This window comes from Trichomycterus rosablanca, chromosome 15 (assembly GCF_030014385.1).
Source record: "Trichomycterus rosablanca isolate fTriRos1 chromosome 15, fTriRos1.hap1, whole genome shotgun sequence".
Classification (NCBI taxonomy): Eukaryota; Metazoa; Chordata; class Actinopteri; order Siluriformes; family Trichomycteridae; genus Trichomycterus; species Trichomycterus rosablanca.
This window is the reverse complement of record NC_086002.1, coordinates 1873123-1891199: the sequence shown is the minus strand read 5'-3', so window position 1 is coordinate 1891199 and position 18077 is coordinate 1873123. Positions and strand designations below refer to the sequence as shown.

Genomic DNA, 18077 nt, shown 5'->3' with positions numbered 1-18077 from the left:
ACTCGATTGGACGTGTTTTCCTGTGACAGCGAAAATGCTGACGCCCGATTGGTCCATTGCACGTGTGGCTGGCTCACGTGCTTCCGGTTGAGGAGGGGAGAGGAATAAAAAGATTTTAGAAAGAGTTTAGGAAGCGGGAGCTGTCATACGTGGGGGTGAGAGGCGTGGGCCGCGGAGCATCAGCGTCATGCGTCTGAGCGTCTGAGCACCTTGTTGTGATACTCGAGACGCGTTGAAAAGTGCGCAGGGCATTCCGATGGTGCAGCGACTGAACACACCTTTATTACTCTATTATAAACGATAATCATTTGATCGGATAAAATTCTTGGCAACAAGTGGGATTTTTTGGGGGTTGGTGTGGGGAAGAGCGCGGCTGCTAATGGAGGAGCAAAAGGATCCGGCGGAGCGCCAGAGCGCGTCTCCTCCGGCCGGAGCGCACGAAGCAGCGCCGCAGGTCCACCGCACCACCAACTTCTTCATCGACAACATACTGCGGCCCGACTTCGGCTGCAAGCGGGAGCTTCTCTCGAGCAGGGAAAACGTCAATCTTTTGGTCTCAAGGCCGTCGTCGCGTCCGAACTCGACCGGTGACGGCACGTCGTCCTCATCCTCGTCGTCTTCCTCGTCTTCCTCGTCGTCCTCGTCCTCCAAAGCGCTGCTCGATGGCACAAAGTGCGGCGGCGACAACGTGACTCAGAACGGAGCGAGCGGCGGAGCGTCGGCGTCCAAAGAGTCCTCGCAGTCCATGCTCTGGCCCGCCTGGGTCTACTGCACACGGTACTCGGACAGACCCTCATCCGGTGAGGCTTCTTCATCCTACTGTTGGATTGTTTTAGATTTACGGGGAGAGAAAGTCGCTTCTGTAGCAGTCTGGATTGAAAAACCGCGCAAATACAAGCGTGTACCTTTCTTCCAACAAATATTTAACAATAAAATATAATAAATCAACACGGTCGCTGGTGATATTATTAAAAAGCACAGCGGTGTTAGTGGTATAGTTTATTTATGTTGGAAAATTGCTACACGTTTAAACATACAAGATTAAACTTTATTGCTTGTTTGTTTTTTTAGATTTAAGATGGAAAAGTCGACTTTTCAAGCTGTAGTGGTAAATAATAACACGATGCTACAACAACTTGCGTAACACGCTGTTTTTGGTCGTTTATATATAAAACTTAACAGTTAAAACACTTAACTAAAGTCTAAAAGCCTTTTTTTCTTTTCTGTAAAACAGTTATATGTTAAAGTTTACACAAAGTTTGCGTCTTGTTTTTTTCTTCTTACTGTAAGAATTTGAAGAAAACTTGCATTAAATATTAGACCGTTTTATACACCATAAATCCGGCATTAAAGATCACAATAATAATAATAATTATAATAATATTAATAATAATAATACATCTATTAATAATATATTTCTAATCATTTTAAACAACATGTACTAATATAATTTCTATATTAAAAAACGCATGGAGCGTAAAAGCGCATGGAGCGAATAACAAATTTTTAAAACTACTTTCAAAAACCAAAATTACTTCTTTCTAGAAGTGTTTATTATCTGTTCAATCTCCTGACTGTGGTGAATGACACTTAGTTTAATAACCACGTATTTTAATGTATTATTCTTTCTTATTTTGACTTTAGTGTCTGCAGCGGTTGTTTTATTACTCTGAGTTTTATTACTGAGCTTTTAGCTTTTAGATTTTACATTCTCTCGTTTATTTTGTGCTGCAAATTCTGCTCTTTAATAATAGTGAGAATCAGTTCAGTTAATGTCTGTGAATGTTGTTGATGTAGATGAACCAGATCTGAGCTCTGCTGCTGAAAAAGATCGAGAAGTTTTACTGAGTTGATGCACTTGGTTGGTGTGTGTGGGTCTGTTATCAGATAGAAATGATAACACTGGATAAAATTCACAATTAATGTAAACTTATTGTTTAAGGTGCATTGGGCTTTTATTTCCGAGTAAAACTGTAGTCATAATAAATAATAATAATAAGGCAGTAAGCTGGACTATAGTGACAATGATTGTGCATCATGTGACATTAATGAACTTTAGTAAATCAGACCCAGTTCATTAACGACACCTAACAGCAATAAATCTTCAGTCCTGCTTTGTCATTTTGCGCAAATCCAAGTCTTTGTTCCACAGTGTATTTAAATCAGAAATGCAAGTTTTAATTCATCCTTTTGCATTTCTAAGCAAAATAAACAGTAGCCTAAGGTGTTACATAAAGATGGCATTGGTGGTTCAGTTTTATATTAATAAGACTGTTCTAAATTTATTAAACATTAAGAACACGCGATTTCCAAATAATGTAGTGTGGTAAAAGGTGAAGTGTATTAACAATTAAAACAAGCATATGAAATATTTATCTAGTTTTACACTTTAATTCTAAACGAACTTTCCTTGTTATAGCCACCAGGACTAAGAGCAGAAAACACTATCATGAGGAAGGACTTGTTAATTAGGCTTTTTATTAAGCAATACTGAATATTTAGACTACATAAAGGCCTGTTTTTACAGAAGGACACTTTTAACAGTGCACATTTTACAGTTTAGCTGGATTATAGATTAAGGCCTAACATGAGAATGACTATCAGAGAAAAATCTGCTTCATGTTGTTGATTTTCAAGGTTTTTTTGTACGTGTATCGAATGATCCTATTTTACATCGCCTGTAGTTTCTTAGTTTTCTATCGAGCTGCATATAATTTTACAACGTTTATTATTTAATTTTAATATACTTTTTAAAATAATAACCTGTTTAATGCTGTAGTATTTATTATGCAGTTCACTGAGTACATGAATGAATGTGATATTATTTAATAGTAAATGCAGCTTTGCGTTTAGTCTTCAGTATCTGTGCTGTGATATTTAAAGACTGAATGCAGAAATGTTCTAATAAGTCAGTGAGTTCATTCTGATAGGAGAGTGTAGTGTGTAGTGTAGTGTAGTGTAGTGTAGTGTAGTGTAGTGTAGTGTAGTGTAGTGTAGTGTAGTGTAGTGTAGTGGGCTGAGGTCAGATTTATGATGCTACAAACCAAAGTCAGCAAACGAAGTTTAATCATTTAATGCGTTCATTACTATCAAGATCACGGTCAGTATTATACACCTGAGAAAACACACTCCAGGTATGAGAGGGTCTGAGAAAATTCACTGTAGTACAGTGTAGACTCTATATTAAATAATAGAATGGTCTTTAGTGAGAGTCTAGATTACTGCTACACATCTGCCTCTATGGTTTTTATTTATTAATCCCTTATTTTGTTAAAGGATTTAATCATTTATGCTTTTACAAAAAAACTCATTAGGAGCATTTGAGGTATTAAAATACCTTAATAAATTGTTTGAAAGGATTGTTTAGGTATTACAGTAATTCTGCAAATTCGATATTAGACTTATACTATACTAATTTCATACTAATAATCCATCATAACTGTAGAGTCGTCAGTCCTAAACGAATTTACACACATCAAACAACAAAAGGTTTGGTGCGCCTGGACACTGCATTTTAGTATTGTAAATACGATATATTGCACAGCCCTTATACTTTATTTATGTATTATTTTCCATAGGATAAGATGAATATTTTAAATAAATGATTTGAATTGTTTAGAACGATGATTACTTAAAAACACTTAACAAAGATAATGAACACACACATGAATTTAAAACAAATAGGCATAATTAGAATTATTATTATTATTTACTATTATTATCAATTGCTGGAAGATAATACCTACGGTACTACAGTACTTGGACCCCTAATAATTTCTTTTAATTCTATGATGAGGCGTATAGATATGGATTATTATTATTATTATTATAGGTCATTTTCGGAAACATTTCTTAATAACAGTGTTTATTTCATTTTATTTATATTAATCGAGTAGAATATTAAAGCATCAGTTCAGTTCTATTAAAATAACTGTTTAAACTGGTCTTAGATGCCACCACAAAATATTGTCTAATGCAAACTAGTTTTTATTTGTATGATTTATAGATTATTATTTCGAACAAAACATTTCCATCGTGGTGTGAACACTCACCGCACAACGTGAATGGGATTGGTTCGAGGCCTCGTTTGCATCTCGGTGCCTTCGGCTGGTAACGTTGCACGACGGTTGCATAAAAATCCTCCCAGCTTTGAATTGAAATGGCTTTTCTGATTAATATTACCATCTGATTATGAATTTGAATCCAGTTTAATGACCAGAAACAGGCAGCTTGGTAAGGATGCTCAAAGCTAAATCAAATCATTTTGCTTATTGCATAATTTTGTTCAAGAGGCTTCTGGCACACAATAAAAATGTGACTAAAGGTTTTACATGAGGTATTAAAGTGACGAATGCTGCTGAAAAGCCTGGTTTAATATCATTTATTACTTTTTATCATCATTACGTTTTTAGCATAACGTGGATTATATTTGACAGGCCATTTTATATTGCACTCATATTGTTGAAATGGCAAATAGAGACTAGTTCTTTAAAGCAATATTTTAAAACAGAGGCCTAAAAATAAAATCTTACCACTATTCTGTAACAATGAGGGAAATCAACGTGAAATATACACACTGTGTAAGACAATATTTTTGGCTCAGTTTAACAGACCATATTTATTTTACATCCAAATATCCCCAATTTAGCTTTTTATGTGAAAATTGTAGATTTGCTTGTTTTAGGACTTTTGGGAACGTAAAGCGACAGATTCAATGACTTGGACTCTATAAATCGACGCTTTATTGCCTAATGAAAGCACCTGAATATAAAACTTATGAATTATTTATTAAGTAATGAGGTATCACGTACCTTGTCAGACATTCTTCCAAAATAAGAGCCTATTATTTTACATCAGGGGATTTGCATATCAGAGGAAACATAAGGAACAATTAAAGCCAATATTTTATTGCTTCATTCAAATTTAATTTGGATTACCATTATGTGTTGTGTTTTTGATAAAGTAACAAACTCTGTGACCAAAAGTCAGCTGAAAAAAGGTGTCTCATACCTGTCTTATACCGGCGTTCTTTATAAATAACTGTAGACGTTCCGATGACGCTTGTTAGCTGGGTGATGGTGCGTTATTTGAGATCTGGGTTGGTTGTCATTCACATAAAGGCTTTGTGTGATGTGGAAACCATGAAGAATTAACGTCCAGCAAAAATTGGATGTAAAACCGAAATGATAGCTGGCATATCTGTAACGAATCAAACACCCAACACAGCCAACACTGAACACAATCCGTACCAAACAAACTGGAGTCACATGTCAGCATCACGCCTGCGAAGCGCTGTGTTCAATTTTAAACATTTTTAAGAAGTTTAGATGTGAGCTCATTTGATGCTGCACCTTAATCCAACAAGCTAAAGACGTCATGTTTATATTTTGGGCCCTCTGGGATGGTATGATGTGGATACCATGAGTCCCAAAGTGCATCCAAATGTGCGAACTTGCAAAAAATTACTTTTACGCACGCTAATTTTGTGTTTGTTTCTGGTCGTTTTATTTAGCTTCAGTAATCGCTTTGTCTTTATAAAATGTGCGTAATTTGGAAGCCTTTAGCGCAAGGTAGGAATACACACTGGTACCATTAGTGTGGCATCATACACACTGGAATACCAGGAGGAAACTCGTGCGCACAAGGGTCAATAAGGTCAGACAGTGACTATGGGCAAAGTTTGAACCCATGTCCCAAAATAAACGTACAAATAAACCATTTCTTTATTACGCAGCCTCATATTAACATGTCGACTTCTCTTCTTTTTTACCGTTGTTTCCACGTCAGGCCCAAGAACCCGCAAGCTGAAGAAGAAGAAGAGCGAGAAGGAGGACAAGCGGCCGCGCACCGCGTTCACAGCCGAGCAGCTCCAGCGGCTGAAGTCGGAGTTCCAGGCGAGCCGCTACATCACCGAGCAGCGGCGACAGTCGCTCGCACAGGAGCTCAACCTCAACGAGTCCCAGATCAAAATCTGGTTCCAGAACAAGCGGGCCAAGATCAAGAAGGCGAGCGGCTACAAGAACGGACTGGCACTTCAGCTCATGGCGCAGGGACTGTACAACCACTCAACCACCACCGTCCAAGAGGACAAGGACGACAGCGAGTAGAAAGGAGGATCCGTTTAAATCTAAAGGCGCAGATTGAATTAAAGACAGTTTCTCATCGTGCACTTGTTTCACAAAAGAAAAAAAAATAACATTGGGTATTATTATTATTATTATTATTATTATTATTATTATTGCACTGTCAAATAAGTTAATGGGCTAAAATGAGCCAAACACCATTTAAGTCGGTTGTTTCAATTCAGCTTTGTTGGGTGTTGATCCTTGTGGGTAAAATACTTCAAAGCTGAGATAAAGACCCAAAATCTTAAGTGTTTAACCATGTCATTTAATATATATTAATCTCATTACATTATTAAACCTCATATAATAAAATTAAACGATTCGCCCAATGAATTAGACCCAACGAGACCCCGACCAAGATAAAGCGCTCTTAAAACAGACACTGAATGAATTAAGGAGGATTCTTTTTTAACAAAACCACCACCTACAACTACATTCGAATGTTACAAGAATGAGTACGAGGTTTATTTATTATTTTCGACAAATTGCTGGGCTACAAAAAACCTACCATGCGTCCATCTGGCCGCTTTGGGTCCAGAATGGGTTTGGGTTTAATTTTTAAAACCAACATTCTTGGCTATCATTTGCCCCCAGATTAGTTATTAGTGTCTTAGTTGTTATTATCAATTCTTAGTGTCAGTAATATTATTATAAAAAAAAAAACTATCAATATAATTAACCATTAGACATTAAATCGGTGGAAACCAACAGGACAGTTAAAACCAACTCAATTTATCTAAAGATTTAACTGGAAAATTGCAGCTGTTTTGTTAAACAATATTGCGCTAAATTATTTTATTATACCACAAGAAGCCAAATTCAGCCATATTTTTTATTTTCTTATTTTCCTGTCGCTTGTGTTAAGCTTTTAATCTAAACCTCACATGGTGTAACTACATGAATAATGAAATGTCAACTAAACATAGAACCTATAATAAAGAATGTAACCTATAATAAAGAGTGTTTGGCAGGCATAATAAAAAATCCAGAAAACAGATTAACTACAACTACAACCCAACAAGCTGAACCCAGCAAATATTATTATTATTATTATTATTTATTATTATTATTATTATTATTATTATTATTATTATTATTATTATTATTATTATTATTATTATTATTATTATTATTATTAGCCCAGCTCATCCTTCCAAAAATCCACGCCAGCATAAAGATAAAAATCTTTTGTGAAACAGAAGTGGGATGACAAGTCCTTGATGTATAAAGCAGATCATCTCCTCTTTTTTTCCACGAACTGCTGAGTTTATGAAACTTACTCAGACTGCGGACCTGGTGACTTTTTAACTTCTCTTGGTGAAACACAGAAGATACAATTCCTGAACTGAACTGAAGAGACTTTATTTAAGAATCTATACTATACTGTAACATATATGGACAGACTATAAAGATTTCTATATATATAGCCAAAATTGTAAGATGTATTGTAAGATGTATATATTTAAGAATCCAGGTAAGGGCGGGATGTTTGACTCTCTCCTTACTTGCTGGCAATTTTTTATCGTTTCTTTCCCCTCCCTGTGTCAGACTCTTTAGAGGTCTTTTTTGTGATAGCACTGTCTATAAAAGTATTAATTTTAAAAGTCTCACGATTCTACGTAACACCTGACTGAACCGATGCTTCAAACCAAAGATTTTCACACTATTATAGACACTGTCTGGAATAAAAAAGTAGAATGTGCCATGTTTTTGGTTTCAACGTTTGGTCAGTGAAATTTGAGTCATTTCTTATTTATAGGTGGTTTTAGCTTAAATATTCCAAATAAGAACAAATATTTGCGCTATTAACGGGAACTTCTCTAATATTTAAGAAAATACTTCATTTTAGCAAGATAATACAATTTGATGTGAAAAGTGAATCCCTAAATAATCGGGGGAATGGACACTAACTTAAAATTCCAATATTTTAACAATATGATCATCAAGTCATGTGTCACCATGAAGCGACACTTATTTTCAATTCAACAAGCTACAAACTGATCCACACTGACCTTTAACCTTTACATCATCTTATCCATTGACCATGGGGATTACAGCAACATTTACTGATCAGTGAAGACATTTTATGTATCAGAGATTTATGGAACGGAAGCGTGAATCAAAATGTCCATTATACAGGGTGTCCCTAAAGTCTGGACACATAGGAAACATCACTAACTATAACTATATGTTTACTAAAATACACACACACACACACACACATACATTGAAGATGTTTTTGATTCATATTCTAATGAAATTAAATAATGCTGACAAATTTATTGAAATGTATTGAAAATATGCATTTTGCTTATGTGTCCAGACTTTATGGTCACCCTGTATACATAATAATAGTTCTGCAGTTGTAATTGATCACTGGTCATAGAATAGAGACAAATTATACACCAGTATGGTTCACATATCACTATAGTCTGGAAAGCGTTAGTAATTGAGCCTAACACTTAACTATTGATTTCGATTATCCTGTTTTGAAAATCTATCATTTATATTAACTTTTTTGTCCATTTCACTTCACTTTTCTGGTGCGACATCATGATGATGGTGGTTTAGCAAAGAGTAGTTTTGCAGATTTATCATTGTGTGTTAATGTGATCACCACAACCACTGTTAAAACGTTGGCAAAATTGTTAACAGCAACCGAACAATACAGCCAATTTTGAACACAAACTAAATTATTGACCAAAAAAAATAATCTATTTTTTCATATTTAAAAGGGATGTTACGATCACTTGTTGGTAACAAACCAGTGTGTGTTTGTACACACGCGTTTTTAAAGCGTTTTAAAGGCCCACAGGACACAAGAAAATCACAGGGGGTCCCAAGAGATCAAAGGTCAACTTGTGCCATCAAAATAGTTCCCTGCGGTAACCGAGGCGCTCCGATTTACCCTGAAAGCGACTTACAGAACACAAACATTCCGGTAACTGAGACTTCCCTAAAGTCAGAGTTGAACTTCTAAACATCTAAAGCACGTCGGGAAAAATGAGTCTGCTGGACAAAAAATAGTATATTGATTTAAAGAGATAATAATAAGAATAATAAGAAAAATGCGCATGCTGGAAAAATAACTCTTAAAGCTAAAATGTGTTTATAATAAATTAAATAAATTAAAATAATAAATTATTTATTAATAGTGCTGATTTAGTTTTATGTATATTTATAAACAATTTGTATGAACTAAGCTTATAACAGTTAATCCAGTGGTGATGTAAATGCTAAAAAGGTTTCACACAATCCGCAGTATGCAGGTGAGACCCAGTGTTAAGTGTTTTACTACTATTATTATTTTATTTTAATTATTCTGGTCTACAATAAATTCATACATTAAAACCAAACAAGACTGGGAGGGATTTATATTTAATTCAGTAACATTTCTACACTTTTACTATAGTAAACAGGGCTTCATTTGCAGTAGGTCTACACGTCATAAAATCTTTAATTACATTTTCTACGTCATTTTAATAGCTTGGAAATAACTAACAGGCCTAAAGTGTTGAAAATCTGGACAAAACATCAAAACATTCGTGTGACATTTATATGTTGGAAAACGAACCAAGGCTTCATCACCAAGACAAAATGTTCTTGAATCGCGTCAATGCAAAACAACTAATAACAATAAAAACGCGTCTCTATATAAATCATCCTGCTGAACTCGATCCATCCAGAAGTATTTATTTAATACTAGAGCAATATGTACACAAAAGGTTTGGAAAATATTTATTTCGTTTATTTTTACCCTCATCAGTCAGTACCAGTCAGTATTTGGTCCAGGAGGAATTTAATAGATTTTCTAATAAGCTTTAAATAATCAAGTATGGATCCAATAAGCTGCTATTAACATGAAGCTATTTGGTGGACTCGGACACCAGTGTGATCAATACAAGCAGCCAGGGGTGCCAGTAACCACCAAACAGCTTTTAATAAATATAGATTTTCCTTTAGATGCCACTGTACATCAAAAATCAATCTGAGTTTTATTATTTTATATTTTTAACAAATGTCTCTGAGCTCTCTGTTATTATCTGGAAACTGTTTAAAATCCTGCGGTTGCTTTTAAATCTTTATACAAGATGGGCTCAACAATATCTGGATCCGCATGATTTAGGATCAAGTTACATATTTATACACAACACAAGGGTGTAAAAGACGCGTAAAATCACTGAATTATTTTTATTAATAATATTTACATAAATGCAGTTATGAATCAATCCGCAATGCACAACCTTATCGCTGCAAAACATAGAAGCATACTTAAAAATTTATTTACAAACAAAAGAAACAGAAATTTATACTGAATGTTGGTTATACCCATCATAGTCAACGACCCGGTGGACCCGGAGCCTTTCCTAAGCGCTGGTAGTAGAAGTGGGATAAACGTAAAGTAGTATAAAAACCTAAGTAAATCATAAACCTTATACATTACACATTAGACTTTCCTCAAATAATTTTTCTATCACAATGTTTATTTATTTATATTTTTTTATCAACCGCTTTAGCCTGGTCAGGGTCACGGTGTGACCGGTTCCAGCCGGAGCCATTGTAGCACCGCTGAGATTCAAAGACGGATCAAACCTCAGGTGGTAACTGTAGTATTATTATTATTATTATTATTATTATTATTATTATTGCTATAGTAGTAGTAGTATAATCATCATCACCGTCATTATTACTACTACTACTACTACTACTACTTCTATTATTATTATTATTATTATTATTATTATTATTATTATTATTGGTATAGTAGTAGTAGTATAATCATCATCACCGTCATTATTATTATTTTTCATTATTATTATTTAATTATCATTATTATTATTACTATTATCATTATTATTATTACTATTATTATTATTATTGTTATTATTATTATTATTATTATTATTATTATTATTATTATGTTCAGTGTTGGGGGTGTTTTTTTTTTAATCTATTTTAACATTTTTGTGAAAGTAATCATGTTAATATTATTGCTTTCAAAAGTATGTTTTATTTATTAATATTTTGATTTTTTCTTGATGATACAAAAATCGTGACTCATAAGGAAATGCTAGCGGGTTTCTAGTTGTTAGACTATTTATTATGAGTTGTATTACGCGACCCTGACCACGATAAAATGGATGATAAAATAAAAACAAACAATTATTATTATTAATAGTTACATTTAGATTAAAGAGCTGATGTTTCCCTCCTGATATTTTTGACCCTTCAATTCCAAATCAGGTTAGAGGTCATGATCCTGAACTCTAATATTTCAAGGTACTTTATTGTTTATTTAACTGTCACGTTTATTTAACAATGTTTTATTCACCTGGTCATGATGTTTATTTGCATGAGATGATTTTGCAACGCAGGTCAGTGGAGGCTTTGTGCATTTCTCCCCTACAGCTGAAACACGTCCTCTCTGTAATATATATGCAAATGCAGATAATAAAAGAAGACATTATGGAAATGGCATCACAGGGGAGTTTAAATGGGGAGCGTGCACTGTGATCTTTAAATACAGGTAGAAGCAAAGCTGGACAGTAAGTGAGTGTGTAATGGGGTTAAGGGTGTGTTTTCACTTCCCATGTGGTGCCTCAGACTCCAGATCCTGAGCAACATTTCACAGCTTAGTGCTTTGCTCGTCCTCCATGTGTGGGTCCAAAGGTGACCGTGACCCAGCGATCAAAAGGGCTGACGGAAGAGATCAGCGGCCCTGAATGGGGACTAAAGGATGCAAATATAGAAGCTGAGTCTCGCCCAGCTCTGCTCAACGACCCGTTCCTTAGATCTTCGCAGTGGAACTTCCCCCCACCACTGCTTTTCTCCAACAGCTGTGAACTTTGTGCTTTAATCCAGTGTAGGAAAAAGGAAGGATCACGACTCACGTTCCTATTAACTGTGCATTTATTTTAACTTCAGGTGGTCATTACGAACGTCTCAGACCATCAATTACGACGTCCACCAACTTCCTCCCTACAGAACACACCAGGATTATGAGAGTAGAAACTCATGGACCTTTGACTTCGACGTAAGGATCCAGTGTTCACCACAGCCCTCAGTCCAAAAAAAGCTCACATGAACGTCTGGGACGGTGCCAGAACATTTGGAGGATCCCACAAGATGATTGGAAATTTATCATTACCTGAAGATCAATCACTGCTCTGAAAACTGACCCCCTCTCCCCCATCATGAGGAGAGATGAGGTCAGGTTCTCCACATGTTCTTCTAAACCACACACACACACACACACACACACACACACACACACACACACACACACACACACACACACACACACACACACACACACACACACACACATTTCCCATCCAGAATCTCTTCTCCACTTTCTCTTTATTTTTCTGCTTCTGAGGCTGGAAAAACATCCAGCAAGGCGGCGCTCAGAAGTTCAGAGGTTCAAGTCTTCTACGTTTACACATAAACAAGTGAATCACTGGATTATTACTGTGTTTCTATTGGATATATTTAATATTGGACATATCAACATTAATTTACTGGTTTGTTAAATATATTGATGTGTTTATTTAATCTGTTGTACCACTTATACATTTGTTTAATAGGTTTTTTTATTTATTTATTTATTTTTATGAGAATTTAAAATGAATTAAAATGTTTTTAAAAAACAAAAAAATTATGTGTTATTATTTATTTAATTGTATTTATTTATTTGTTTTTAAATGTATGTAAATGCTTTAAAATACTGAACCACATACGTTTCTTTATTAGTATTTTATTTGTTTATTTATTTATAACGCTGCTATTAAATGTATTTACATTTTTAATATTTTCATACAGTGTACCACTTATACTTTATTAAACTTTATATTATAACTGTAATAAATTATTTATATTTGTCTTTATTTTATTATTTAATGTATATAATTATATTATTTTATATTTATTATTAGTTTATTTATTTATATTTTGTACTTTATTTATGTATTTAATATTTATTCTTGTTCTTTTTAACTTATAATTTTATATATATATATATATATATATATATATATATATATACAGTGTATCACAAAAGTGAGTACACCCCTCACATTTCTGCAAATATTTCATTATATCTTTTCATGGGACAACACTATAGACATGAAACTTGGATATAACTTAGAGTAGTCAGTGTACAGCTTGTATAGCAGTGTAGATTTACTGTCTTCTGAAAATAACTCAACACACAGCCATTAATGTCTAAATAGCTGGCAACATAAGTGAGTACACCCCACAGTGAACATGTCCAAATTGTGCCCAAATGTGTCGTTGTCCCTTCCTGGTGTCATGTGTCAAGGTCCCAGGTGTAAATGGGGAGCAGGGCTGTTAAATTTGGTGTTTTGGGTACAATTCTCTCATACTGGCCACTGGATATTCAACATGGCACCTCATGGCAAAGAACTCTCTGAGGATGTGAGAAATAGAATTGTTGCTCTCCACAAAGATGGCCTGGGCTATAAGAAGATTGCTAACACCCTGAAACTGAGCTACAGCATGGTGGCCAAGGTCATACAGCGGTTTTCCAGGACAGGTTCCACTCGGAACAGGCTTCGCCAGGGTCGACCAAAGAAGTTGAGTCCACGTGTTCGGCGTCATATCCAGAGGTTGGCTTTAAAAAATAGACACATGAGTGCTGCCAGCATTGCTGCAGAGGTTGAAGACGTGGGAGGTCAGCCTGTCAGTGCTCAGACCATACGCCGCACACTGCATCAACTCGGTCTGCATGGTCGTCATCCCAGAAGGAAGCTGACGCACAAGAAAGCCCGCAAACAGTTTGCTGAAGACAAGCAATCCAAGAACATGGATTACTGGAATGCCCTGTGGTCTGACGAGACCAAGATAAACTTGTTTGGCTCAGATGGTGTCCAGCATGTGTGGCGGCGCCCTGGTGAGAAGTACCAAGACAACTGTATCTTGCCTACAGTCAAGCATGGTGGTGGTAGCATCATGGTCTTGGGCTGCATGAGTGTTGCTGGCACTGGGGAGCTGCAGTTCATTGAGGGAAACATGAATTCCAACATGTACTGTGACATTCTGAAACAGAGCATGATCCCCTCCCTTTGAAAACTGGGCCTCATGGCAGTTTTCCAACAGGATAACGACCCCAAACACAACCTCCAAGATGACAACTGCCTTGCTGAGGAAGCTGAAGGTAAAGGTGATGGACTAAACCCAATTGAGCACCTGTGGCGCATCCTCAAGTGGAAGGTGGAGGAGTTCAAGGTGTCTAACATCCACCAGCTCCGTGATGTCATCATGGAGGAGTGGAAGAGGATTCCAGTAGCAACCTGTGCAGCTCTGGTGAATTCCATGCCCAGGAGGGTTAAGGCAGTGCTGGATAATAATGGTGGTCACACAAAATATTGACACTTTGGGCACAATTTGGACATGTTCACTGTGGGGTGTACTCACTTATGTTGCCAGCCATTTAGACATTAATGGCTGTGTGTTGAGTTATTTTCAGAAGACAGTAAATCTACACTGCTATACAAGTTGTACACTGACTACTCTAAGTTATATCCAAGTTTTATTTCTATAGTGTTGTCCCATGAAAAGATATAATAAAATATTTGCAGAAATGTGAGGGGTGTACTCACTTATGTGATACACTGTATATATATATACTTAATTATTTATTATGTTATTTATTAATATTTATTAATAATAATATTATATTATTATTATTATTATTAATATTAAATGTTAATATCAATATCATATTATTATTATGTTAATATTAAATTAATATTATTATTATATATTATATACTTTATTATCTATTATGTTATTAATATGTATTAATATTTATTCTTGTTCTTTTTCATTTATTTATTTTATTTATTTTTACTTTATTTCTCTATCTATCTATCTATCTATCTATCTATCTATCTATCTATCTATCTATCTATCTATCTATCTATCTATCTATCTATCTATCTATCTATCTATCTATCTATCTATCATCTATCTAAATATATATATATATATACACTTTATTATTTATTATGTTGTGTTATAAACATATTATTTATCATCTTGATTACTTATTTAGTAGTGTACACCAATACATGTCTTTAATACTGTTTTTTAAATTTTAATTTTTTTTATTTGTAAACAAAAACGGTTAACTAATTAATGAATGTTTTAATTTATTTACAAAAGAAACTGAGCAAAACAACTCACAAAACTACGACAGTGATTTTCTTTTTAGTGACACAAACTGATTACAGTTTCATTTACATCATTATAAACGGCAACAGTGAAATCAAAATAAAAAAGTCTCATCCAATCCCTGCCCCGCCCTGCCCCGCCCGGCCCCTTCACCCCCCACAGGACAGGGTCTCTTCTGCTGTAACAGGCTAACTAAGGGAGCATTAGCAGAAGACCTTTCAGTCCAAGCCTGAGTATGGACAGTCAGTCTCACCACTCTGTCTGTGGGGGGTGAACCAACGATGGGTAGCACAGAGCACGACTGACACCCACTGAGCAACCAGCCTGAGTAGAGGGAAGAGAGGGCACGGGGCACAACCAGACCCAACCAGACCCAACCAGACCCAACCAGACCCAACGCCAGAAGCCGATGAGTAAATATTACATGGTGGGTGCAGCTTCTCAGGTCTGTGATACCAAGTTCCTTTCTGCTGCCAACAGCCAGCTGTGTAGAGCCAGAACACACACACACACACACACACACACACACACACACACACACCCACACCCACCCACACACACACACACACACAGTAATACAACCGTGTTGTAAAGAAAGCAGATGAGGAGCGATGCAGCTGCTTCACCTTCTGTAAACTTTTAACTGAGAGCAAAAGTAAACGATGATACCAAAAGTATCTGGACACCTTCTTTAAGTGTTGACTTCAAGTGTTTTAGCCACACTCCTCCTAACAGGTGTATAAAATCAGTGCATCTTTTGCTTTCTTTATTTTTCGGGTGGCAGCAGTTTTGCCTGAGCCGTTACTATGCTTCTGGTCCACACAGACGTGGTTTCATGAATTAGTTGTGAAGGAACTCCAGGGGCCAGTACAAAGTCCTGACCTTCACCCCACTGAACACCACTGGGATGAATTGGAACATGAGCTCAGAAATGCACTTTTGACCTTGTGGAAAGCCTTCATCATAGGAGTAAAGGCTGTTATAGCTGCAAAGTGGACAAAATAATAGAAACCAACAACCAACAAGGCCACCAGGCCACCCAAAGAGGACAGGGGTCCCTGCTGAGTCTGGTTCCTCTCAAGGTTTCTTCCTGTAATTTTAAAGGAGTTTTTTTTCTTGCCACTGTTGGCCCTCGGCTTGCCCAATAGGGGTTTTTGGTCTGTTGGTCCTGAATTCTGTAACATTGCTTTGAGACAATGTCTATTGTAAAAAACGCTATATAAATAAACTTGACTTAACAATAAGAACTGATGAGCAGAGTCTCTCTTTACATCCAGAACAGATTCAAACCTTCCTGGAATCAATTCATCCAATTAAAGAACAGTTAGTATGACCTTTAAGAAGAAGAACGTTTGATAGGTGGTGGATATCTACTTCCCAGTCTACACTTAAGCTCTTTCTGTAACGCTTTAATGATGTGTAAATCTAGTGAGTACTAGTGCAGTACAGCGCTGTGTACGGAGAGCCACACCCTCTACCGCACTCCTTCCCCATCTCCGTGCAGGTGCCACCAACCAGCTCGCAGAGGTCGTAATCGCACTAGTCTGACAGAGAGTCCCCATCCGGCTTAATCCCGCCCCTATCTGAACAACAGGCCAAACGTTGTTCATGTGGCCGCTCAGCCTCAGCCGGCAGGCAGAGCCCATATTCGATACGATGTATTGGAGATCCAGCTCTGGTGAACAGCGTGTGTTTTTACCGCTGCGCCACCTGAGCGGCTAGATTTTTTTATTAAATGAAAACACAGTGTGGCTTTTTTTTAGATGCCTGAAATCAATAATAGTGTTTTTTTTTTGTTAACACCTCACACTTGAAGTTTTCTGTAAAAAAGTAAAATAAAATTAGTAAAATATATAAAGAATTAGAGCAAACTGGAAAAAACGGAGCAGCTTCGGCATATTTCTGTCTTGATTTTGGGCTCCGTTTGAGCAGATTTTTATCACCTTGTGGGGTGATGTGAATAAAAGGAAAGGGGAGCTGACAAGAACTCTAATTACTAGCAGAAGGGGCCGTTATCATGGGACGATGATGGGATGTTCATGATCTCCAGGACATCTGCTGCACAGATTGTTTTCTGGACTCGTCCATTTATGGGAGCTTCACAACAATGCAGCTAATGAAGGCCTTCCAACCGAGGAATCCAGTCTGTCATGGAACTCTGAGGAACACGTCTATGTTTACGGATCGTTACGAAGGTTCTCAAGAACGTTCTCTCTGGAGCAAAAATACACATACCAACCAGCCAAAACATTAGGACCACCCCCCTCCCAAAAGAAATGTGAGACTGAGGGATCTGATGGTCCATGTGAGGGATCTATTAGAGGGATCTATTAAATGTTGATCTGATGGTGCATGTGAGGGTGAGGGAATCTATATTAGAGGGATCTATTAGATGTCGGTCTGATGGTGCGTGTGAGGGTGAGGGATCTATTAGATGTCGATCTGATGGTGCATGTGAGGGTGAGGGATCTATTAGATGTCGGTCTGATGGTGCGTGTGAGGGTGAGGGATCTATTAGATGTCGATCTGATGGTGCATGTGAGGGTGAGGGATCTATTAGATGTCAATCTGATGATGCATGTGAGTGTGAGGGATCTATTAGATGTTGAGCTGATAATACAACCCCTGGCAAAAATTATGGAATCACCACTCTTGGAAGATTGTTTAATTTTGTAGAAAAAAAATAAATCACAGACATGCCACAAAACTATCATTTCTCAAACTGTCAACTCTCTGGCATTAAGAAACAACAAAAAA

At 36.4% G+C, this 18077-nt stretch overlaps 1 protein-coding gene across 1 annotated transcript; it reads left to right on the top strand.

The window, feature by feature from the left end:
- Positions 1–379: 379 nt before the first annotated feature.
- Positions 380–6107, top strand: en1b (engrailed homeobox 1b). Its single transcript, XM_063010605.1, has 2 exons — positions 380–800; positions 5788–6107. Exons 1-2 carry the CDS (start codon positions 380–382, stop codon positions 6105–6107), a joined length of 741 nt encoding a protein of 246 aa, XP_062866675.1.
- The last annotated feature ends 11970 nt before the right edge of the window (positions 6108–18077 follow it).